General features: G+C 39.4%; 1 protein-coding gene across 3 annotated transcripts in view; it reads left to right on the top strand.

Moving 5' to 3' along the window:
- The window catches only part of ERCC6 (ERCC excision repair 6, chromatin remodeling factor), an 80,173-nt gene that overhangs the window by 16,968 nt on the left and 36,496 nt on the right, over window positions 1-26,709 (top strand). For all 3 annotated transcript variants that reach the window (XM_050959973.1, XM_050959972.1, XM_050959974.1), the window contains exons 5-6: window positions 12,259-12,387; window positions 18,920-19,078. In XM_050959973.1, coding sequence (XP_050815930.1) covers window positions 12,259-12,387; window positions 18,920-19,078 — 288 coding nt within the window. The remainder of the gene's footprint in view (window positions 1-12,258; window positions 12,388-18,919; window positions 19,079-26,709) is intronic.

Raw genomic sequence — 26,709 nt, 5'->3', positions numbered from 1 at the left:
AACTACCCTGATAGGAAGTTTTTCCTAATGTCCAACCTAAACCTCGCTGCAATTTAAGCCCATTACTTCTTTTCCTATCCTCGGAGGTTAACAGGAACCATTTTTCTCCTTCCCTCTTGTAACAAGCTTTTATTTACTTGAAAACTATTATTATATCCTCCACCAGTTTTCTCTTCTCTAAACAAAACAAACCCAATTCTTTCAATCTTTCTTCATTGGTCGTGTTTTCTAGCCCTTTAGTCATGTTTGTTGCTCTCCTCTGAACTTTCTCCAATTTGTCCACATCTTTCCTGAAATGTGGCACCCAGAACTAGACACAATACTCCTGCTGAGGCTGTATCAACCTGTATCTTGTCTTGCTTACAATGCTCCTGCTAATACATCCCAGAATGATGTTTGCTTTTATTGCAATAGTGTTACTCTGTTGAGTCAATTTAACTTGTGATCTGCTATGACCCCCAGATCCCTTCTGCAGTACTCCTTCCTAGGCAATCATTTCCCATTTTGTATGTATGTGACTGATTGTTCCTTCCTAAGTGGAGTACTTTGCATTTGTCCTTACTGAATTTTATCCTATTTACTTCAGACCATTTCTCCAGTTTGTCCAGATCATTTTGAATTTTAATCCTATCCTCCAAAGCACTTTCAACCCCTCTCAGTTTGGTATTGTCCACAAACTTTATAAGTGTACTCTCTATACCATTATCTAAATCATTGGTGAAAATATTGAACAGAACCGTACCCAAGACCGATCTCTGCAGGACCCCACTTGATATGCCCTTCCAGCTTGACTGTGAACCACTGATTACTTTCAGGGAACGTTTTTCCAACCAGTCATGCGCCCACCTTATAGTAGCTCCATCTAGGTTGTATTTCCATAGTTTGTTTATAAGAAGATCATGCAAGACAGTATCAAAAGCCTTACTAAAGTCAAGATATACCACATCTACTACTTCTCCATCCACAAGGCTGTCGAAGAAAGCTATTAGATTGGTAGGACACAATTTGTTCTTGACAAATACACATTGACTTACTTATCACCTTATTTTCTTCTAAGTGTTTACAAATCGATTGCTTAGTTATTTGCTCCATTGTTTTTCTGAGTATTGAAGTTAAGCTGACTGGTCTATAATTCCCTGGGTTGTGCTTATTCTCATTTTTATGTATTTTTGCACTGTATTTGTCATTTTCCAGTCCTCTGCAATCTCTCCCATCTTCCACAACTTTTTGAAGATAATCGCTAGTGGCTCAGATATCTCCTCAGTCAGCTCCTTGAGTATTCTAGGATGTATTTAATCAGACACTGGTGATTTGAAGACATCTAACTTGTCTATGTAATTTTTAATGTGTGTTTTCCCTGTTTTAGCCTCATATCCCACCTCATTTTCACTGGCATTCACTATGTTAGATGTCCAATTGCTACTAAAATTTTTGTTAAAAACTGAAACAAAAGTCATTTAGCACTACTGCCATTTCCACATTTTCTGTTATTGTTTCCCCCCCATCATCAGGTAACGGGCCTACCCTGTCTTTGGTCTTCCTCTTGCTTCTAAGTGTTTGTAGAACGTTTTCTTATCCTTTCTGTCTCTGTCTAGTTTAATCTTCTTGTTTGCCTTGGCCTTTCTAATTTTATCCCACACGCTTCTGTTTGTTTATATTTATCCTTTGTAATTTGACCTACTTTCCACTTTTTGTAGCACTCTCTCTTGAGTTTCAGATCATTGAAGATCTCCTGGTTAAGCCAGGCTGGTCTCTTGCTGCACGTCTTACCTTTCCTATGTAGTGGGATAATTTGCTTGTGCCCTTAAAAATGGCTCCTAGAAAAATTGCCAACTTTCATGAACTGTTTTTCTCCTTACACTTGCTTCCCATGGGATCTTACCTACAAACTCCTTGAGTTTGCTAAAGCTGCCTTCTTGAAATCCATTATCTTTATCGTGCTTTGTTCCCTTTTACCATTCCCTAGAATCATGAACTCTTTCATTTCATGGTCACTTTCACCCAAGCTGCCTTCCACTTTCAATTCTCAACCAGTTCCCCCCTATTTGTCAAAATGAAATCTATAACAGCCTCTCCTATAGTAGATTTCTCCACCTTCTGAAATAAAAAACTGTTTCCAATACATTCCAAGAACTTGTTGGATAATCTGTGCCCTACTGTGTTATATTCCCAACAGATTGTGGTGATGGGGGACTTCAACTACCCAGACAAGTCCTGTGCTTTGGCTGATTTTGTTAGTTGTTTAAAAAAAGCCTCATCCACTCTTTTTCCTAGTTAGATGGTCTGTAGTAGGTAATGGAATAAGACAAATGTTTCAACCTTACAATGTACTTTACTCATTGAAACCTTGTATATAGGCTACTTTGAAGCCTCCCCCCCTTTTTTTTTGTTTAAAGAGTAATGGTAATTTTTACCATTACTTTTCTTTATTGAAAGTTTCTTCTGCTACAGAGCATTCCACTATGAATTTCCCTCTTTGAGAATGATGGCCATTTCCCATTGTTCTCAAAGGAAGTGAGGCTAAAAATGCCCTTAGTAAAGATGTCCTCTTTAAATTGGCCACTATGAAGGACATAGGGCTGATCTGTAATTTATGTGACCTGATTATTTAGATAGCTGCTGAAAAGCAGTAGGTCAAAGCGCACCATGTAACCTTTAGTATTGGGTAGCCAGGTTCACCCTGTGCTCTAGTCTGCTGCAAACTACACCACGGCTTGCTGTGCACTAACTCTGTATAGACATGCCCTTGCTCTCTCTAGAGAGGTGGGGGAGAAGCAGTTGTCAGGGACTGTATGTGAGGAACAGGATGACACAATCAGGCCTTGCAGCAGGGTTCTGAAGTAGTTGGGCCTTCTGGGGGATGGTAAGCATCAGGTGAGATAGACACCTATTTAGACTGTTTTATTGTTTTTTAAATCCTTTTACTCATCTGCTTTTCTATGTTCCTACTGTTAAGATTAAACAGTACTTTAAGAAAGTTGCTTGGTCACTCTGTTGTACACTGATCACAGCTCCTGAAGGGAAAACTTGCAGGTGTCGAGTCCAGTTGGACTTGCTGAGAAATTGTAGTTAGTACACAGGAAGCTTTAACCTAAGACTCCAGGAGCAAGAGAATCATGAGATTCCAATCCAAGGAGGTAAAGGTTGAGGGCCTGTCATCTGACGTGGTGCACTGAGAGAGATCAGAGGTGTCAGGAGGTGCAGCTAGCCCTGTAACCTTGACAGCCACTGCCTCTATTCCAGGGGTAGGCAACCTATGGCACGTGTGTCAAAGGTGGCACGCAAGCTGATTTTCAGTGGCACTCACACTGCCCAGGTCCTGGCCACCCGTCTGGGGCTCTCTGTATTTTAATTTAATTTTAAATGAAGCTTCTTAAACATTTTAAAAATCTTATTTACTTTACATGCAAGAATAGTTTAGTTATATATTATAGACTTATAGAAAGACCTTTTAAAACATTAAAATGTGTTACTGGCACGCAAAACCTTAAATGAGAGTGAATAAATAAAGACATGGCACACACTTCTGAAAGTTTGCCGACCCCTGCTCTGTTCATTCCTAATAGAAGTGAAGCCTAGCTGTCCTTAGGGAAGATGTTGGTCCAAGATAGCATAGGTAAAAATGATTAGTAACTCAAGTTCCAATTGCAGAATCCTTATTGTTGGTGGGGGTGCCTTGCCTAGAAAGAGCTCAGTTTTACTTTCAGATCCCAGATTGAGAGACCAGAGCTGGAATTGGTAAGACAATAGGCATGGAATCACATGATGTCACTTTTCAAAGTAAAACCTCATGTTAGTTATGTAATTCTTCTGTATGGGGATTTCAATAGGGGATTAATCTGAGTAATGTCGATAGGGCCAAAGACAGACTTTTTTGTAGGCTGTGCTAAAGTATTAATAAATGTATTAATCGGTAAAATATTTACTACTTTATTGAATGAAGCTGTACTCTTCCATTAAAATAGGTCAATATTAAATCATTTTTAATTCAGTGTTTTCATCAAGAGTAATTTATTTTGATTGAAAGTTTTAATATGATTCACAGTTAAATTCATTCAGATTTTTTAATAATGTTAAGATTGTGACAATTTATCCTTAGCAAAGTCATATCATAGACTACATTTCTTTAAGTTGCTAAAGTTACAATAAAATCTTAAATGAATTTTAGAAATATCAATAACTGTAATTGCCACCAAAACATTCCATCTCTTAAAAATTTCATAGCTACAGTTATTGTGGCTGTTAAACTGCAGCTGTCCACATTGACATTTTTATGTTGATACCCCCAGGTAATCTCCATTATGGGAAATGCTACTAGAAAATAAAATGCAGTGAATTAAGAAGCATATTAAGAATGCCTTGTAAATGAGAGCAAATAACATTTCTGTCTAGTTCCATGTCAGTTTTTAGTTTTGGATACAAATGACTGGATGAGATTTCAGTAAATTTTACTCCTGAGGAAGGAGGGAAAAATGTTTTAGGAGTACTTAACAGAACAGTACTTTAGGGCTAGATGCTGAGTGAAGTGCTGTGTTTGTAAGGCAGAAAACAAGTCTTAAACATAAAACTTTGTGAGGAGTAGGAGTTGAAGGGATTGTCCTGCATCAGGGTGAAAGTATTGTGGTGTTGAAGTCTGATAATTAGCGAGGTGTAATACTGCTATGGCCTTCTAGATCAAGAGACCATTTCCAAAGTGGAAGTTTGTGTTTTTGCAATAAACAGGTCAAATATGTGATAGTTCTGGGGTCTTTCTTTTCTTCATACGGTTACTTTGAGGAAGCAGGAGGTCTAATTCCATGAAGCAAGATGTAATCAGTAGCGAGGAAGAGAGGAAATGTAGTTACAGAATTGAGCGTGCGTGCCTCTGTTACTTTAAGTGTATTATCTTGTGTAAAAAAACTGGCTTAGTTCATATGAATCATGTTCACTTCTAGTGGCTGTAATTGGAGACTAGAACAGCTTGCAACCTATGTCTACTCCAGTTTATTTTACAATAGCACCCAAAGCCCCCAGTCAGGGCTTGGGACCTGTTGAGCAGACACATAGAGAAGTATTATCCCAACCTGAGACAGTTAAAATCTAATTTTTTAAGACAAGACACAACAAGTAAGAGTAACAAACAATAAGAGAGGATAAAGATAAGAGGCTGCTAATATCTATAACCTCCCAGTTCTGAATCAGCTCTGAGAGGTAGGTTTGGTTTATTTAAGTAAAAATATAAATGTGTCATCATTGCCCACTGACCATCATTCTAATAATTATTGGCTAAAGAGTTTGTCAGTTTCTGCAGTAGAGTCCCATAGTTCAGGTGCTGAAGATCCCAGGTTCAATCCCTACTAACAGGGTGTCTTTATGTTGTTGCAATTCATTACACTTAAACTACAGCTCTCTTAAGGCAGAGATGACTAAAGTTAGGTCTATGGAGTCCTAAAATGCTGCCTCCTTTTCCTTGTAACTGTAGGGTGAAGACAAAGCTGATTAATTTCAAGGTTTAATTGCTCATGATTAGAAATTGCATGTTTTGCTGATTTCCTCTATTTAAGTTCAGAAGATAAAAATAAAAATGCACAGTACCAATATTTATTTGTAAAGTTTATATACATTTATATACAAGACTTGTTGGATCTGTCAAACTCTTTGCAAGTAAACATCTTTGGGTTTTCTTGTATTGTTCTCCTGAACAATCTGAAGCATCTTACAAAATGAAAAGATATCTCTACAGTCACTTTTAAAGTGTTTTTATTATGATGGGTTTCCCTTCAGAAATAAGTCCAGAGTGGTGTGGTGGGGTGTTTAATTGAATTTAACTATAACTTGGGGATCTTAGCTTTTCTTCATATATTGCATTTAAATTATCAAGCATTTATGTTGTGGAGTTTGTCACTATTACAGTATCTGTATCTGGGGAAATTCATAGAGTCAGAAGTCATCTTTACAGAGATCTTTTGCTTCTACGGTGCTTCCTTGCCATCTGTGTCTCCATGGCAGCCACCAATGCTTTCTTTTCAGATGCTTCCAGGGGTGGATTTCCAATCCATATTGTGCAAATTACTTAGGTGGTGCATTTCCCATAGATTTCCAGAGGAGAGCATGGGAGAGAGCTTTCTGCCCACAGAGTTCAGTCCCTATCAAGCACACATAGGTTATGTGTACGCAGGGATGAAAATTTCGTGGTTGGCCCGAGTCAGCTGGCTCAGGCCCTGGGACTGAAAAATTGCTGTATAGACTTTCAGGCTCAGGCTGGAGCCCGAGCTCTGGGATCCTGCAAGGGTGGTTGGTCCCAGAGCTTGGGCTCCAGCCCGAACCCAAACATCTATATGGCAATGTTTAGCCCTACAAGCCCAAGCCCTTTGAACCTGAGTCAGCTGACTTGGGCCAGTGATGGCTATGCCTTGGGGCTTTTATCTCTGTGTAGATGTGCCCATGGGCGGATAGTCAGCGTTGGAAAGGCTTCCTTTTTCTACACCTCCCGACCTGTGTGTGTCTGATAGAGTCCCCTGAGTTCATGGAAGTGCAAATGGCTATTGGCCCCAGAGAATTCAGTCAAAAATACCAAGACATGAAAACTGAATTGCTTTTTTCCCTGGCCAGGTCAGCATTTACATATTATTTCTCTCTCCTGCCCAGGGAGATTCAGTGATTCAAACGCTTCATAATTTCAGAGGTATAAATTAAAAAAAGGAAATGCTGAAACATTACCTTTCCGTGAAGACCTTCTCTTAGACAGAGCATCCTGACTGCTCTTTAAAATGACAACGCCAAGATGCAAATGAAGATGTATTCCGGTTCGCTCTCTGAATGCACCTTTCATTCTAAGCTCAAGTGCATAATTGTCTACATCAGTCTTAATTTACTCTCTGAGGTTTGTGCTGCTAACTGCATGTATTTCATCTGCTAGGACATACCAATTAAATCCACTCATATAGACATATAAAAAGTCAGATCAGAAAAGTAACACCAAATGTCTCAGTTTAGCAGATGAGACTAATCAGTAAGGGATTCTTAGCTATCTAAAACAGAGAACATATTGTGCTACAGAATTGTAAACTATATTAAACACTCAGCTTGGTTCCTGAGTATATTTTTTAAAATCATATTGTGCTCATTACTGTGCTTCTGTTGTGGAATTTCTTCCTTGGGTATTGAAATAAATGGAATTTGAGCTTGCTTTCCAAATTTACTCCTATATTAAGAATGATTTAACTGCATGAGGCATGGTTTTTCCACTACTTTTGCAGACTGAGGCTACTCTTGGGTCAGTGATAATTAATAACATGAAAAATGAAGAGATTTCTCAGTAAGGTTGCTGAGAATTTCAAGCAGCATGTTATGTGATACATTAACATCTGTATTTCTTTTATTGCTCTGTTATCCTAGTAAGGCCTAACCTGGGGTTAGTAAGGAATTTTCCCACCACATAAACTACATTGTACAATCGATTAGGTACAGTGAACTGTTTCTGGCTTGCGTCAGATATTTGTCACTGCTGGGGAAAGGATACTGAACTGTGTGGCCTGTCTGAGCTATTATGGCAAACCTTATGTTTCCATACTTCCATTACTGCTAAAACAAGTTGCTGCAAAACTTCATTATTTACTTTTAAAGTATCATGGACTATTGTATTTCAAATGTTCCTTAATACAGTGCCTTAGCATTCTGTTCACAGGGTTTCTTAATACATGTGGTAACCTAATACCAAGCTTTGGAAAATGTTGATAATATTGGAGACAGTTACAAATTGCAGCCATTTCATATAAACTTGGTACTAATGAAAGCTACAATTACCTGCGGAGGAGATGTAGCACCAAAATATTTTAATACTAGTTTCTTGTAGTGTAACACTTGAATAAAATAACAGATACAAAGTTTGCAAAAGAGAAACGTTCCCAAAGAAAAATAAACTGCATAATGCACCAACTCAGACTGTGGACATAAAATTATTTGGTACCTAGAAAGTTAGCAGACTTAACCAATATAGTCCAGGCCTCTTTTACAAAATACGTTTGTGTAATCTGAGACATCTGGCTTTCAAACATTCCATGGCCAAACATGACTCCTTGCAAAGTGCTGAGCACCTGCAGCTTTCAGTGACTACAATTGGATGTAGTATCCTTATGGCTGCTCCTTGATTACTTTCTCCAGTATTCATGAGAAGGTGCTATATTTCTTCCCAGCGGAGAATAAAACTTTCATTACTTCTTAGTGATGATTCATATTGGAAGGATAAAATTAGAGATTGGGTCCTTCGTTATCCAAATTACTGCCCAGTTTGCCAACTACATGATAAATTGACTTAAAAGCCACTGAAATGCATTTCCCTTCTATTTGTGCCCCTGCAGTCAGTATTGAAGCAATGTAAGATATTTAGTATGATTATGATAGTGTTTCCTTCTCTGTTTGACTTGTTGATATTTCTTTTCTGGATAGACTAGTCTACTCAACAAATTCAGACCCATGTCTCCCTTCCCACAGGTCCTTTCCAGTCTTACATTTTATGATGTCAATATTTATCAAATTTTACCATCGATTCACCATTAATTTGGGGGTATTTGCATAAACTGTGCACGGTAGCTCATCACTGTAGATGGGAACAGAAAAATCCCAAATATATTCACTGTATGTGAATATGAAATACAGCATTTCCTCAGCATTTTTAGACAGGGTGGGGGAAAGTACATATGCTCGTGGCTGTAGAAAATACCTAAACGAGTCAGAGTGCATCTGTCATGTGTGCATGACTATTTAAAGGAGTGCAGGGAAAGAATGTTGCTTTTTTTTTTTTAAGTAACTTCTTCTGTGTCTTGCTTTTTAGACTAATCAGGGGTGTAAACATTTTATTTCATGGAATGTGGCCAAATGAGACAGTTTAGGAACTTGCTTATAAATATTTGTAACCCACTTAATTTTTGGTTAGAAAACTGTTAGTATGAAGACCTCAGCTATTCATTTCCCCCCATATTCTCATTTTTTTGCATATACCTCTTCATTTCTTATTTAATGTCTGTTTCTTCTTCATAAGTTTTGTTCTTACAGGCTTATAGCCTCTATACAGTGGAGCCAAAGTGCTTTACTAATGGAGCTGGCCTCAGCAAAACTGACCAGCATCACGAGGCACTGGTCAGTTTCACTATCCAGCCATCTCCCTAGGTAATTAATTGATGCATAGGTGGCAGTAGTCATCCATGTTGTTGCTCTGCATAGTCGAAGTTACAGGTTTATTGCTGAGTTCCCTAGAAATAGGCTGTAAGTGAATCCTGGGAAGGTATCAGTTTTCTGGTTGGAAAACTACTACAGAGAAATGTCTTTGTCCCTTAATTCAGTCTGTTTAAAGTTCATTTGAGAGTATAGTGATTGTCTGGTTTAACCCACATAGTTGCTATTAGGGCTCCTGAATGAACTCTTGCAGAAGAATGATGAGACAGAAACACCACATCACCTGTGGGTGAACACTTCTCACAAAGTGATCACTCTATAGCTGACTTCTCAGTCCTCATCCTCAAAGGAAACCTGCACAACACTTTTAAAAGACAAGCTTTGGAGCTTAAATTCGTAACTTTGCTAGACTAAAAATCATGGACTGAATAGAAACACCAGATTTATGACTTATTAGAACAATCTATAACCCCTGACAACCTGCTCCCTTCCCCACCCAGCTTAGTTTTCCCCCCTCCTCCTTTCCTCCCTATGTCTGGAGGGGTGTTAACACACCACTTCACCTTGATTGGTCCCTTGAAATATGTGTTAACTACTTATGCTAAACATTTTTTTCCACCTTATATTTAGCTGTGAGACTCTGACGCCAGATCTACACTACAGACTTCTATGGGTATAACTACATCACTCGGGTGTGAAAAATCCCTACCCCTGAGCAACATAAGTTAACCCAACCTAACCCTCGTCAGTGTGGACAGTGCTATGTCAATGGGAAATTTTCTTCCGTTGGCACAGCTACTGTCCTTGGGAGGTGGATTTATTTAGCCAACAGGAGAAGCTCTTCTGTTAAGGTAGTAGCGTCTTCACTAAAGTGCTACAGCGGCACAGCTGCACCACTGTACATGTAGATGAAACCCTACGTTTCTCAGACCTAAAGAAGAGCTCTGTGGAAGCTCGAAAGCTTGTGTCTCTCACCAACAGAAGTTGGTCCAATAAAAGATATTACGTCACCCACTTTGTCACACTTATGCTTGAGATACAATACACTTTGCATAATACTGTATAATAAGATATTTAAGAGAGAGATTAATCATTATGGTGAAGAAAGGAAGGATGAGTTTCAGAAGAGGTGTGTAAATATCCTTCAGATTATCAATATCTCTTTAATCTATCACCCTGTTGTGATAAAATTGAAAATAAATAAACTCTGTTATTCCATTATCTTGCAGTAATTTTTTTTCTGCTATTGCAGCTATCTAGTCAACAGAGGGAGCCTGAGCTAACTAAAAATTCAAGTGTTAATATTCCCACTAGTAAACCTTAAGAGCTTAAATGTTAGTTGGGGGCAGAAATTGTTCAGCTATAATGTTTATGCATCATAGAAAGCAGAGTTGTAAAGATCTGTTGGGTCCCATCTTGTCCATCCCCTATTGTGCCATTGTAGAATTGTTCTGGAGAGTATATTCTCCAGTGCTTTCTCCAGTCTAGAGTTGAAGTCTCTCATCCAGTGCTATCAGATCTAACTGTGCTAAGAGCTGAAACATCCAGCGCTTCACCGGTGAGACTGTTCCACAGCATAATAGCTCACTGTTAAGACGCATATCCTAGTATTCAGCCTAAATTTTCCTTCACTCATTTTAATCCTTTTGCTACTGTTTACAACCTTTTGGACCATCCTAAACAATTCATCTCTCTGCTTATTTGCTTACATTTCTCAAATACTTGTAGGCTGCTATTATACCCACCTTCTCCCCTGAAGTCATCATTTTGCTCTACATATTTGGTTATTTAAATCTATCTCTCCACCTCATAATGGTTTTTGCAGGGAGGTATATAGTTTCCTGTGTGATATATACTTAAGGTGGGCAGTAGAGTATTTGCATGTTTCGAAGGGAAAAACTGCAGATTCATTGGCGGGGACAGAATTTCAGCAGGCACAGACTTTCCTGCTAGCTAGTTTTTCAAAAGGCTATAAAGAAATAGTCATCTCATTATCTGGTTCTTACAGTATGTGGTAACCTTTTATTAACTGAAATATTGATGACTACTCTTGTGCCGTGCCTCCAGAGCAGCAGCATGATAGCACATTCTCCATCTGTCCCACAGCTATACCACCGTATGTGAAAATTCTCTGAATGTGCAAGCTTAGCACAGTTAGATCTGATAGCATTGGATGAAAGACTTCCAAGGACTGCTTAAAAGCTACATGAACTGGTGTTAGTTTTTCAGTACTCTTCCTACTCAGTCAATATTGATTCAGTTTCTCCCAGCCTGGAGATGGGGAACACAGTGCTATTGGAAGTACATATTTTGAATAAGACAAAAACCCAAGATGCTAACTACTTTGGGTATTTAAGATCTTTTCTCACTTTTCATAAGAGAAGTGAGAACCCCAGTGACTTCTCCAAGTTCTGGCTTGGATAATTACACTGCCTACCTGAAATCTCTCTGTAATTTCAAATTACTATCATCATTTCCTACCTGAAACAGTAAGTGTTGAACAGCAAAAGGGTGGATAGCATATAAGGTGACGTAGGCTTTTTCTGGGTAAAAGGAGCTATGTAAATAATATTTTGCGTAAAACTTCAAAAGCATATAAGATTCATTTTTAAAAGTGAGTTGGGCTCTGAAGTGCCTAAATCTTGTTGACTTTCACTGAGACTTAGGCTTCTGAATCGGTCAGGTTCTTCTGAAAATTTTCTCCTTAGATATATGGAAAGAATGGTGTCAAAGTTTTTAGAAAAGTATAATTAAACACTTCAGTAACATTGAAAACAATAGTGAAATGCATGTGCACATGGAGACAGTTAAGATGTCCACATGCAACTTTTGGTATTTCCTAATTTTTGTGCGCTTAACCATGTAATCTTAACATTCTCTTAGATGGATTATTATTTAATTCTCTAAAGAGATTTCACGATATAGTTTGTGTGAATGACACTATACAAAAGCTGTGTGTTTTTTCTTTTGGGGGCAGAAACGCTAAAGACATTTTTCCATTTTCTAATTTATCTTGGGTTTTCCACTTGCTGTGTAGATCAGTTTAATTTCATGTTGTATTTTGTAATCATGGTAATTGAATGGTGAATCTTAATGTCATTATAGGAGATGGCATAAACAACGATTGAAGGACAAAGAGGAACGTCGAATGGCAGAAGAAGATTCTGATGAAAGTGACGCTGAATTTGATGAGGGTTTCAGAGTACCAGGATTTCTCTTCAGAAAACTTTTTAAGTAGGTATCATATACTTTAAAATATTGTACAGACTGTTTATGCAAATAAATAAATAATTATTAGCTGTCATTTCCAAGTACCCTATCCTGTACTCAGATGAGTCATCGCTGTGGCTTCTATTAAAAATAGATGGATAATAAATGATTACGTGAATATGGGAAATATCTATATATCAGCTAATCTAGTGATAAAGATTTAAGAACTGTTTTTCATTGTAAAGAACACATTCTTTTCTTGGCAATGCTAATGTTTACCTGGGGTATGGAGTGGAAGGAAATTTTATTTTTTTTAACGTGAAGATTAGCATACAGTGGCTGCAGCTGCCTTAGCTGTGGTGCATAAAAATTAGGAAAATGTGCACTTATGTGATGGGAAGAGAGTTAAATACTTGGCAAAAACTGTGGGGAAGTCTCATCTTGAGAAAACTATTTTATAACCTATGTTAGTTTTATTTAAACTGCTATTTAAACTTAGACTAGACAGAATGCTCAGACATGTCGAGGTTGCAGTCCTGTAACCTACGTGGGGTGTAGACCTGCTGCAGGATTAATAGTACCCTCAGTATGTTAAACATTTTGTCCAGTCCAGGATTGTCCTTTCATTTCTGTGATACCACGATGCTGAATGTAAATACTGAGAGACACTTACGAATCATTCAGCCTGGGCTCTTCTGAATAAGCCAATTACAAAAGGCAGTGCAAATAAGGTAGCTGACGAGTCAACCCATTACATAACTTCCCTCTGACTTTCATGCAATATTGATGTGAGTGTAGCTGTGGCTGGTGGTGTTCTGCACAGTAGGAAGACCATCTCCTCTCTGGAAAGATTAACTTTAAATCTAGTAATTAGCTCTATAGGTGGCTGTGCTTTGTAATAGACATTGCATGGTATCTATTTAATCAGGAACAGTTAGTTTTATAATCTCAAAGAAATTACTACTTTTGTCCCACAGTTCCTCAGAATTAAAGAGCCAGCTCTGAAAGAGTAATTGAATAAATATCTGGTTGACAAGACCCTGATCAGCCAACGTATCGTCTCCAATTCTTTATACAAAGATAATGCAGAAATCCTCCTACAAACAGATCCAACTGAGGCAAGCAACTAAAAATTAATCTTTGAGATATAAGCCTCACTAATAAAGGGTATCCCTGCAAGCATGAGTCAGTTGGCAAAACTTCCTAAGTGGTTAAAAAGATCAATTGAGTTGAATGATTTGTCTGACTTGTAAGTTAAATGTTCAAGTCTCCTATATATGAAGGCTCTCAGTCAATAGGCATTAAACTTTGAGTTCTGACCAAATTTGAGTACAAAGATGGCTGAATATTGACCTAAGGAAGCCTACAGTTGTAAATTCTACATGATGCTTTCTGACACTGTTTAATCGAATCCAAAACACATTTGCTCCCATTGGTAGTAATATCAGATCTTTTAACTTTTTCAGTAAACTGTTTAAGCAATATAATGCTTCCTCACCATCTATTACCGTCTGCTCTTCAGAAGGTGTAGTTAGATGAACTGTGTTCCTACTGCTTAATATAGTGGTGGAACCAGGTTTCAGGAATGCCAGTGTAAGAACAAAACAAAAACTGGTGAGCAGAATCGCTTTTAATAAAAGCTAAGATTTTGACATGTATATTTTTATTAAAAGTCATGGACAGGATGCAGGCAATAAACAGAATCACAGAAATGTACACAAGGCCGCAGGGGACCCTATGAAGCTATATTATGGGTGGTGGGGCTCCAGCTGAAGCCCTAGGCAGTGGGGTTTGGGCTTTGGCTGAAGCCCGAACCCTGCCTCCCATGGCTGAATTACTGGAATTTTGAGGAAGTTGCAGCGGTCTCATAAAAATCTCAGATCCATGACTGACCTGTAGCCTTAAATAAAGCTATGTGATGCAGTGTACTGGGCATCTGCTGGTGGCCTTATGGTTCTACCATGCCCTGCCCCTGAAAAGGAGCAGTGAAGGTGGGTCCTCAAGGTATGCCTAGAAAGGCTGCAGGGAAGCAGCCAATTAGAGCACAGCGGGCTTAGTTAAAAGGAGCAGCAGGACCTGCTTCCTGATCATATCAGTTTGTGGCTGGGACCAGAAGTGAGAGGAAGTCCTGGGAAATGGAGAAAGTCTCTGGGCAAGGAGGCTTTGGGGAGGACCTGCTCAAGCAGGAGTAAACTGGAAAAACTTTCCAGGCCAGGAGGGTTCGGAGAGACCCTGTGCAAGCAGGGAACAAGGCAAATGGAACCTAAGGAATGTAACTTAAGGTAACGGGTGAAAGTGATGGGGTCAAGTGTCAAGCAGCCCGGGGAATAGCAGCAGCAACCAAGTAAATGAAAGCAATATGTGACTGCTGTCTATAGGGTCCCTTGGCTGGGACCCGGGGTAGTGGACAGACCCGGGTCCCCTCACCAGCCATTGTGGAAGTGGCTTAAGCCCCAAGCCCCCAAGAAAGGGGCTCAAATTTAAACAGACCTAGAGATGGGGCTGAAGATCCCAGAAAGGGCCAACCGTTCATTGAACTTTGTTACCCTGGAAGGGGACTGAAGTTAAGAAATAACCTATCTGGAGAGCTGACACCATAGAACTGCTAAAGGCAAAGTGTCACCAGGGAGAAAACCCTCAGGGCACTGCTCTATGACAGGGCAGGGACAGACTTGAAGCTAGCCCAGAAGGGGCTGAGAACTGAGCCCAGACACAGGGCCACAGATACCAATACGGGCACAATGATATTCCTTAGTCAACCTTTGTTACCTCAGAAAGGGTTCATCCATTTTAGACTATGTGCAACTTAGTTGGAGGGCTGAGCCACTGAACAGGGCAACAGTGAACAGGTTACACCATGTGAGAGAGAGAGAGAGTGTGTGTGTGCAGGTTCACACCAACGGACAGGGAGCGCTTACGAGAGGTGAGTGCACCCCGTCACAAGCCATAAATATACATTTACCCTACTATTTATGCTTCTACCTGAGAGAAGTCCTGTCTACACTGTGAGAAGTATTGTTGTGATACCCAATCACAAAACAGTTCTTTCCCAATGTAATTAAAGCATACCTCTGTCCCACCACTGAAGATGAAAGTAAAATGTATAACTGAATCCATGCTGTAGCTGTGAAGTTACAGGGCTTTACATAATATGGTTAAACCCAACTCAATCATAGTTATGCTGGGAAGACCAAAAAGTATTTTAACTGGGTTCCCAACATGTTTTCATAATGAAGACCAGAACATAGAAAACTAGTGCACTGAAAGCTGTCAGGATATGGGGGATTAGAATTAGGTTAGGATGATTGTATCTCACTAGAAGAGTATTAACTTGTCTCATTTTTTCTGCGTGCTGTCACTTCAGTTCTATTTTCTCTGTTCCAGTAAAACTCTCCACTGTGTCCTGTAGTCATTAAAAGTGCTCTTCCTACTTGGGGAGGGAAACTAGGGTAAGAAATCTGAGCATTTGGGAATAGTTAATATTTTTAACTAACATTTGTATGGTCACATTGAATGCAGGCAGTCAGTATAAAAAAATCACCACAATGCTTATGAATCCAATAAGCAAAGGTAGAAAATAAGTTGTGAAGAAAAGCATTTTGACCTCTTTTTTACAAGGTCATATTTAACTAAAAAAAACTCATATTCCTGAAAATATTGTACTTACTGTTTTACAATAATTCCTAAGATAACATAAGAGAATAAAATGAGACAGCATTTATTGTACAGTCAGTTTCTTCTCTGTATAATGGCAAATACCGCCCCTCAAAAAAGGAAAAAAAAAAGGGCAGCTTGTGACAGTGTTTTTAGCATGGACACCTACTACAGTAGGATTATGTTAGCATTAAATATGTTTAAAAACCGTACATGCTAGACATGTGCTAATGCTGTCAATCTCCAGTATAGATGGGGCTTGATTATGTTATAAAACCATTTACAAAAGCATATAGGCAGGCCCTGTAGGCTTTGAAACCATATTTGCATCTTTGTAGTGGGAATCTTAAAACATTTTTCAGATGTAACATGGTGTGAGTTCTACTGTAATCACACCATAACTGGCTAGCAATATGCCATTGCAGGAGGATTCTGAGATAATAGTCACACATCAGATGTCATGAAGGTGATCCAATACCCCAGTTGTTGGTGTAGAATGAAAACCTAGGTAAGAAGACAAAGCATCTATCTAAATACAGGCTTTGAAATCATTGTGAAGTTTTTCTTTCCTGCCTGTGGGGGTGTCATGCAGATTAATAGTTTACCTCCTTAATGATAGGTTTCAGAGCAACAGCCGTGTTAGTCTGTATCCGCAAAAAGTATAGGAGTACTTGTGGCATCTGAGAGACTAACAAATTTATTTGAGCATAAGCTTTCGTGAGCTAAAACCCTCTTTATTGGATGCATGCATTGGAAAATACAGTAGGAAGATCTATATACACACACACAGACAACATGATACAATGGGTGTTACCATACACATTATAACGAGAGTTATCAGTTAAGGTGAGCTATTACTAGCAGGAGAGAAAAAAAACTTTTTGTATTGGTAATCAAAATGGCCCATTTCCAGCAGTTGACAAGAAGCCCCCAAACCTGAAGCAAATACTCACCAGCAACCACACACCACACAACAAAAACACTAACCCAGGAACCTATCCTTGCAACAAAGCCTGTTGCTAACTCTGTCCACATATCTATTCAGGGAACACCATCATAGGACCTAATCACATCAGCCACACTATCAGAGGCTCATTCACCTGCACATCTACCAATGTGACATATGCCATCATGTGCCAGCAATGCCTCTCTGCCATGTACATTGTCCAGACCGGACAGTGTCTATGTAAAAGAATAAATGGACACAAATCAGACATCAAGAATTATATCATTCGAAAACCAGTTGGAGAACACTTCAGTCTCCCTAGTCACTCGATTACAGACCTAAAAGTCACAATATTACAACAAAAATCCTTCAAAAACAGACTCCAACGAGAGATTGCTGAATTGGAATTAATTTGCAAATTGGACACCATTAAATTAGGCTTGAAAAAAGACTGGGAGTAGATGGGTCATTACACAAAGTAAAACTATTTCCCCATGTTTATTTTTCCCCCTACGGTTCCTCACAGGACTAAGCTTGATAAGTTTATGGAGGGGATGGTATAATGGGATAGCCTAATTTTGGCGAATAATTCGTCTTTGACTACTAGCGGTAAATATGCCCAATGGCTTGTGATGGGATGTTAAGGATGAGATCTGAGTTACTACAGAGACTTCTTTCCTGGGTGTCTGGCTGGTGAGTCTTGCCCACATTCTCAGAGTTTAGCTGAGTGCCATATTTGGGGTCGGGAAGGAATTTTCCTCGAGGGCAGATTGGCAGAAGCCCTTAGGGTTTTTCGCCTTCCTTTGCAGCGTGGAGCACAGGTCACTTGCTGAAGGGTTCTCTGCACCTTAAAGTCTTTAAACCATGATTTGAGGACTTCAGTGGCTCAGATGCAGGATTGATACAGGAGTGGGTGGGTGAGATTCTGTGGCCTGCATTGTGCAGGAGGTCAGAGTAGATGATCACAATGGTCCCTTCTGACCTTAAAGTCTTTGATTCTATGGTACTCCTTGAATAAGTAGTTCACAAATGCTTCAACCACCTTGGTATTTCCCTTTAAATGACTTATGTTTTTAAGTCTATCTTGCTTCATTTCTTTCACCCTCATGGCCTTTCAGTTTAAACTGTGTTTGTTTTAATTCAGTATAATTCCTGCTTGCACTATTGCACATTGTTATAAAAAAGCATGACCTAAAATCGGTCTCAATCTGGCCTCCCAACTCCGACCTTTTTGATTTTTCATTTTATATTCTTCCGTTAATCTATGTTTCAACTGGGATGTAGTCTACATGACTGTTCTTTCTGTTTCCAGTCTTTCACTTTGAATTGTAACTGCAGTAGTATCCTCTTCTACTGCTACATCCTACTCTCTGAGATAGATCTTGTTTCTTTGCCTTCCAAAATATTTTTGACGTCTGTCAGCTTTTTTCTTACTTAAAGAGGATGAATTCTGTTAAATGAATTTCTGGTTGTATGTAAAGTAAACAAGCTTTAACAGACCTAACTGTTCATCTGTTGTAGTGGAACATAAATCCCGTGCACCACCAATTACAAGTCTAACCTTCCAATTTAATCCAAATGGCATACCTTACTAGATGCCTACCTGTTAAAGGTCCCCCTTTCTGAAGGGATAATAAAGATTTGAATGTTAGAGCAGCTTTCCAAGTTATTTCTAACAGTATTTTAAAAATACATGAAATAAAATACCCGGTAATTACCATGTCTATCAGTTTAATTAGAAATGTTTTAGCATTGCATAAAGAATGAATTTGTCACATATAATGTCTAAGTGCATCAAAAATGCATGACCTTGTAAATACAGCACTCATGTAAAACACACATGCAGCATGTTACTGTAACTAGTATTAGAACCTTGCCAAATGATTATTTCATGAGTACTTTCTGTTATGATCTGTATTATCAAACATTTGCCATGTTTTTTCCTTGTTGTTGTAGGTACCAACAGACAGGTGTTAGGTGGCTCTGGGAATTGCACTGCCAGCAGGCAGGAGGAATTCTGGGAGATGAGATGGGATTGGGCAAGACCATCCAGATAATTGCCTTCTTGGCAGGTCTGAGCTACAGCAAGATCAGGACTCGTGGTTCAAATTACAGGCAAGTGCTCCTCTGCAGACTGTCAGTCTGTGGAGCTCAATTAATATTTCATCAGATGTATTGCTGGTGGAGGAGGGTCCTGTGAATTATTAATGACATTTCAATTACATTATTCCTTTAATTCTTTTAGTGGGGGACATCAAAGGAAATTTTTTACGAGACAATGGAGCTGTAGGGCAGGAAAAATTAAACATGTAACACTGTTAATGAATTCCAGGCATTGATGCTTCATTTTGCAGATGAGCCACACTAGATATTTTGGGTCAATACAATGTCTAAGGTTAGCTTACACAAATGGATTGTTTACAAACTCAATTACGTTAATATCAATAGTTTACACAATATGGAATTTTAAATTAGATGTAATACCTTTAGTTCCATTTATTACATTTTACATTAAAATATTTGTGCTGGCAAGACACCAGGTGAATGCTTTACAGGAAGTAACAGGCATATTCAGGATGAAAATCAGAGCTTCTGATGGGTAACAGAGCATCCTTGCAGAATCTTTTTTAATACCAGAACAGATGAATCTACATCTGTGTTTTTCTTCTGAAAGTCATTCTTTAGGTTGACCAGACTTCCATATCACACCCCTTATTACTCCTTCCATGTATCACTGAGTAGTACCTAAAGAAGGAATTTACTCTTATCTGTGAATGAGACAGATTACCAGAAGATGATTCTTCTAAATCCTGGAATACCAAGTGCATGAATAATAGTACTAATACTTTGTAGTTCTATAGCACCTTCTGTCTCAGGATCTCAAATTACTAAATAGGATTTACTAAGAGTAGAAAATAAGTAATGAAAATTTATTTTCAAACTGAATTAAATCTTTTCTTTGTATAAAGAATACTTAGCATGGACATAAATACTGTTAAAATGACTTACAAAATATAGCATATCTCTAGAATGATCTTATCCGCAAATAGTTTTACTAGCTGGGAAGAGGATACAAGTATAGAAAACATTGCTATCCTCCTCCACCTAGAGCTGGGCAAATAACTGATTTTTTTGGTTCACTGGGATTTCTGAAAAATCAAAAAAAAATTCACTACAACCAGAACTGAAGCCAAAAATTGTGGTAAATTTCAGCTAATCAAAAGTCAATTTTAAGTTAAATTTTAAGCATGTCATTTGACTTGAACCGCTTTGTTTCTGGGCCTTTTTAAAAGTCTAGATTCACAAAACAGGAAGAGGTGACGGTGGTGGTGTCTGTCCCTTCCTTTATAACTTTTAGCCCAGTGTTTAGAGCATTCACTTGGGATATGGGAAACTCTGGTTCAGTTTCCCCATCTGTCCCATGTGGAGCAGGGATTTGATCTTAGGTCTCCTACTCACAGCAGAGTGCCCTAATCTCTGAGCTGTAGAGTAATCTAGGGCAGATGTCTTCTCAATCTCTTCCATTGAAGCTGTTCTACTAGTTGAGCATTTTAACCACCAGGCTGTAGTCATTTTTTCTGTCTCCCCCCTCCCTTCCTCCTTGGCCCCACCCACTAGTTACTATTCAAGTAATTTATACAGAGTGGAACAGCTTGAGCAGGAGAGATTGAGAGAGACCTGCCCCAGAGGAACTTTGCCATCAGGTTATACAATTGGTGAAGCCCTGTAGTTAGTTATTTTCCTGTGCCCTTCCAGACAATATCAATGGACACGTTAAATTCTGTTGAGATAGCAGTGCTTCTGTTTCAGTACATGTGGCAATTTCCTAATATCGTATCAACAAAAATATGTTTACCCAGTTGTCTTCAGTGCTGTCTAGTTCATGCCCCAATTTCTTTTTGAAGACAGTTTGCCTTTGCTGAGCAGTAAATACTGATATCTTCAGCTAATACTTGGAGTGCTCAGGGTTCGCTCACATTTCAGATGCTGTAGAGATCGTCTGACCAGAATTTTCTCTTTAGCCTTTGTTGGTGGCGGCAGTGCTAGATATTCAAGTAACATAGTAGCATAATTGCTGAAACATCTGCATTGGTTTATTGGCAAAGCATGCTAGTAGGAGTCAGGAAACACCCTCCTACACACACAACCCCCTGTCTCAAATTCTAATCCCAGCAGATGCCAGGCCACTTACTTACTGTCTCTTTGAGTAATTACTTAAACTTTGTAGCCCAGGGTAATTTTGTAAAATGTTTTAAACAGTTGCTAATAGTAGTTCAGCTGCAGCAGGGTTAACAACTGAGGGAGTGCGAGTGTAGACAAATACCAGCCTTGCTTGTCCTGCTTTTTTCTTATTTCATATTGCAATCATTAGTGAGCATAGTGCTATACAGGCAAATAAAAAGACAAAGTACACACTGAAGCTTAGTTGGCATTATTAGTTGGCTGAAGCTATGGAGAGTGTGGGAATAGTGACAGAAGTCAGGGAGATACTGCCTTTCTCAAGAAGAGCAAGATATAAAAGGTTCCGTGACAGTGTGGGTTACTTGTTAGTAGTGTCCTTTTATTAAAAAGGTAATTACATATGTTTCATTTCATTGAGGGAACTGGAGACGATAGGCTTTGCAAAAATGAGTTTTGAGGGGAACTTTGAATGAGGACACGGTGAACATTAGATCTGGGAAATGTAGCCAAGCTTTCCCTCCCCCTTGCTAGAGTGATCGATTCCAAAGCCAGGAGGGAATCACTGTGATGATCTAGTCTGACCTACTCTGTAACACAGGCAATAGAACATCCCCAAAATAATTCCTAGAGCAGACCTCCAGAGAAACATTGAGTCTTGATTTAAAACATTGCTAATGATGGCGAATCCACCACGACACTTGATAAAATTGTACCAATGGTTAATTAGTCTCACCGTTTTTAAAAAGTTGCAATTAATTTCCAATCTGAATATATCTGGCTTCAACTTCCAGCTATTAAGTGGTGTTATACCTTTCTCTACTCAATTGAAGAGCCCATTATCAAATTTTGTTCCCCATGGTAGGTACTTATAGACTATGATCAAGTCACTCTTAACTTGCTCTGTGTTAAGCCACATAGTTAGAACTCCTTGAGTCTGTCACTATCGGGTGTGTTTTCTAATATTTAAATCATTCTTGAGACTTTTCTCTGAACCCTCTCCAATTTATCAACATCCTTCTTGAATTGTGGACACTAGAACTGGAGACAGTATCCCAGCAGTGGTCACACCAGTGCCAAATACAGAGGTAAAATACCCTTTGTACGCCTCCTCAGGATTCCCCTTTTTATTCATCCAAGGATTTTATTAACCCTTTTGGCCACAGCATTGCACTGGAAGCTCATGTTCAGCTGTTTCTCCACCATGACCCACGAATCTTTTTCAGAGTCGCTGTGGCCCAGGATTGAGTCCCCTGTCCTGTAAGTATGAAGTATATACTTGGCATGATGGATTTGACAGAGAGATCAGGTTTCAATAGAGACAATAATGGCTGGACCAATGTTCCTGGTAAATGTGGCCCTTACATGAGTCACCTCTATAAACCCTGGAGGCCGCATGGCTATAGGCAAGACAGATTCACGGTATCCATGTGACAGGTTCCCTCTGAGATGCACTGTTTGGGGGAAGTCTATAGAGAATTTACAATGCAGAAGGGACTTTCAGATATCTGATTCCAATCATGGGATGGGAAGCCCACAGAGAGGGACGTTGTAATGAGGGCACTAGAAGCAAAATTTTCCAAATTAGGTGTCTTAGGTTGTGCCCTAAATAGAAGTTGCCTCATTTTCAGAGATGCAGAGCAACCCCAGCTTCCATGAAGTAAAGATTCAGGAGCTTAACTATAGACACCAAGGCTTGAAAATGCTGGAATAAGTCTCTTCAGGAATTCACACTTCACATAAATGGCCTGGAGATGAGTGCAGCGTTATGTGATATTTGGAGTTTTGAAGATCTGCAGTGAAATCTTGGCGCTATTGAAATCAGTGGGGAGTTTTGCCATTGACATCAATGGGACCAGGATTTCACTTATTAGTATATCAAGAGCTGCATCTGATTCAGACTGACAGAATGCTGATGAGAATATAATAGGGGAGGATTACGTCTCACTTCCTGTGTTGGAAAGCCCTGCAGGGTAGAATGGAAACTGTCTCTAAAAGACACTCCTGCATGTCACTTGTTTGGTAAGGATGGGCAAAACTATTGCAGACAGACTGAGCCTACCATAATACACCATCATGAGTGGTCCTGGATAAAAGGCTGGAGAAGTATCTCTGTCACATCTCCGAATACAAAGTTACTAATTTACTACATAAGAAACCAAACTCAGAGACTCATACCATAGTGGCCATAAATGTCTTCCCTTGTCTGTGTACTTGGACCATCACATAAGCCATACCTTCCCTCTGCCTCCCTACTTCCTCTGACCTATTAGTGACTGACTAACACAGAATTAGTTCTTACTTGGCAGTTGCTGATTGCATGAAAATAAGGACCTCGGCATGCATGAGCAGACACACATGTTCCTTCCCTCCATGATACCCTGGAACCTTGTAAGCCTGGCCCGTGATAGGGTAGATGTCATGGTACAATTCCCCACTCTGAACCTTAGCGTCCAACAGATGGGGTACCAGCATGAATTCCTCTAAGCTCAATTACCAGCTTAGGACCTGTAGCGCTGCCACCAACCAGGAATTCCAGTGCCTGGTACACTCTGGTCCCCCCAAAACCTTGCCCGGGGAACCCCAAGACCCAGACCCTCTGGATCTTAACACAAGGAAAGAAAACCCTTTCCCCTACCGTTGCCTCTCCCAGGCTTTCCCTCCCTGGGTTACCCTGGAAGATCACTGTGTGATTCAAACTCCTTGAATCACAAAACAGAGAGGACAATTCACCTTCCTCCCTCCTTCTCTTTCCCCCTCCGAGACTCTTCCTGAGAGAAAGTAATCATGGCACAGAGAGAAATCAGCCTCTCTGTCCCTCTTCCCTCCTTTCTCCCTACCAATTCCCTGGTGAATCCAGACCCCGTCCCCTGGGGTCTCACCAGAATAAAAAAAACAATCAGGTTCTTAAACAAGAAAAGCTTTTAATTTAAAGAAAGAAAAACAGTAAAAATGATCTTGTAAATTTAAGATGGAATAGGTACAGGGTTTTTTTAGCTATAGACACTGGGAACACCCTCCCAGCCTGAGTATACAAGTACAAATTAAAATCTTTTCAGCAAAATACCAATTTGAACTCCTTTCAGCCAAATACACATTTGAACTTCTTCCAACTAAATACACATTTGCAAATAAAGAAAACAAACATAAGCCTAACTCGCTTTATCTACCTAGTACTTACTAGTCTGAACTTATAAGAGCCTGTATTGGAGAGATTGGAGAGAAACCTGGTTGCACATCTGCTCCCTCTGAGCCCCCAGAGTGAACAAACACCAAATTCTAACAGCATACACAGAAACTTCCCTCCCTCAAGATTTGAAAGTATCCTGTCCACTGATTGGTCCTCTGGTCAGATGACAGCCAGGCTCACTGTTCTTGTTAACCCTTTCCAGGCAAGGAGATATGAAGCACTTCTATTACTTTTTCTTATCTGTTTATGATAAGACATTGAAGAGGTTGCTGTTTCTGAGCAGGTGTCCAAGTGATTCTAGGTGCCCAGAAGGCATCTATTGGAAGGGCATATAATTTCAACTGGAAAAGGTTTGTGAACTGGAGTGAAAAGACCTAGGGGTGGATCATTTTATTTATATCCCAAAAACTGTTTACCAACTTTCTTTACCCATCTCAGTCTTGGTTACAGATCCCACCTGTTGGAATTTATTTGGCTGCTGTTTCATTTGCTGCAGGTAGATAAATTTCTGCTCTGTTTTCAGTTCAGATTTTGGCAAGTCTTCACAAACCCTTTGTTAAAAGGACCTTTGTCCTTCATCTGGAGTGTACTGAGGTCCTTAGAACATCCTCCAGATTTTTCTCTCTCTTCAGTCAGATGCATTAAGTCAAACTGTCTCCAGGAGAACCATGTCTAAATGGTCAGCTGATTGGCTGACTGCATTCTTTGTTGCTTTTCCTCAGCAGGCCTGCTGAGGCATAGTTCTATTAATCATATGAGTCTTGAATATTATTTTGATGCATTTCACTTTCTCTCTGAAGCTGTCTCTACACTTGGAGGAGGAGGTGTAATTCCTAGCTCAAGAAGACATACTCTCACTAGCTTTGATTGAGCTAGTGTGCTAAAAATAGTGTAGCTCTGGTGGCTGGAGGGTCTAGCCATCTGAGTGTGTGTCTATCATCTTAAACAGGTATTTACTCAAGAAGGGTAGCGGTTTACAGTGCCATGGTTACACTATTGTATTCCCTTGACATGGGAATCACACCTCCAGCTCAAAGTCTAGACAAACTTAGAGGCGGGAGGGACCTGTTGTACCCTTTCAGTTAGAGCATCCACTGCCTGCCAGTGAAGAAAGTGAGTAACTTTGCAAGTCTAATAATTCACTGGGAGGTGGATTCAAGAGTTAGGAATCTATTATAATTACAGCCTTCTGAGTACAAGATTTACAGGTCAATAATTTTCCTTTTTTTTCCCTCCGACCTCTTCAGATAGCTAGAATGGATTTTCTCCAAACCTCCGAAACAATCCATCTGGATTGAAACCAAGCATGAGAAACTAGCTTCTGTGGGTAATTTTGAGAGAGTGATAATCCACTGTAGATGAATGTTTAAAGGCAAAGTCCCTTCTCAATACTGTCGGTAGTGGTCTAACAGCACTGAAGATCTTCAGTAGTTTTATATTAACTAGGCATCTGGTAACTGCTTTGGCTTGTATTACAAATCTTGCTTTTTATGCTATGGTTGAACAAATCAGAAAATGGTAGGATTTCATTAGATCATTGATGAGCAGTCTAATTTCTGTTTGAAGTTTAGAAAGCGGAATGCCGCATTGAGCCTAGGGAAACAAAAAGCCAGATCTGAAATTTGGGGCTAGAAATGAAAACCTGCCTGCCTTCGGTAGGAATCCTTTGAGTGCTGCAGCCAGTGCTGATAATAAGCAGCAGACTCAAATCAATTAACCATCAATATTCATATCCTGTGATCCATAATGAAAGAGTATGGTATATTGGATTATAGCTCAGATCTCTCATTAATATCGTATTGTGGGAAAAAGGCTTCAATAAAAGAATGTGTGGTATAATAACCCAAGAACTAAATCAATTGTGAATGAAAGTGCCCACAAGAACATAGTATCTTTTGACATTAAAACAGTTGCTTTTTGAGAGCCAAAGAACAATCAGATTGCACTTCTCTCCCTCTCTCTTTATTGGAAGCTGTTTGTGAGTTCTGATTCAGTTTGTTTCCATAGTTTTAGCTCTTTTTGTTTTTAAACTGTGTTTAAACTCTTTGAAAACTTGAAATTCGGTGAAACTTGCTTGGGTTTGGGTTATATCAGGCCTCCAAACTTTGCCCAGGTTTGTGAACCCAGTGAACAAACTTAAACTGATTTTTTTTTTTAAATGAACCCCCTCTTTTAATGCAAGTTTTAGGGCGGGATTCAGTTTCAACTCATTGTTTTACATGTTTTCAATCAGAAGCTTTCTTGCCTGTGTGTTACTTTGAAATGAACTTCCAGGGAAGGGTGGGTGAGTCGCAAACACCTGTGAAGTGGAACAGATTACAAAACTGATCAAAACCCCTGCAAACGAAAACTGGCAAACTTTACACAGCTGGGGGGA

The sequence above is a fragment of the Gopherus flavomarginatus genome, chromosome 6 (genome assembly GCF_025201925.1).
Source record: "Gopherus flavomarginatus isolate rGopFla2 chromosome 6, rGopFla2.mat.asm, whole genome shotgun sequence".
In the NCBI taxonomy this organism is placed as follows: Eukaryota; Metazoa; Chordata; order Testudines; family Testudinidae; genus Gopherus; species Gopherus flavomarginatus.
This window is presented reverse-complemented; position numbering and strand designations above follow the sequence as displayed.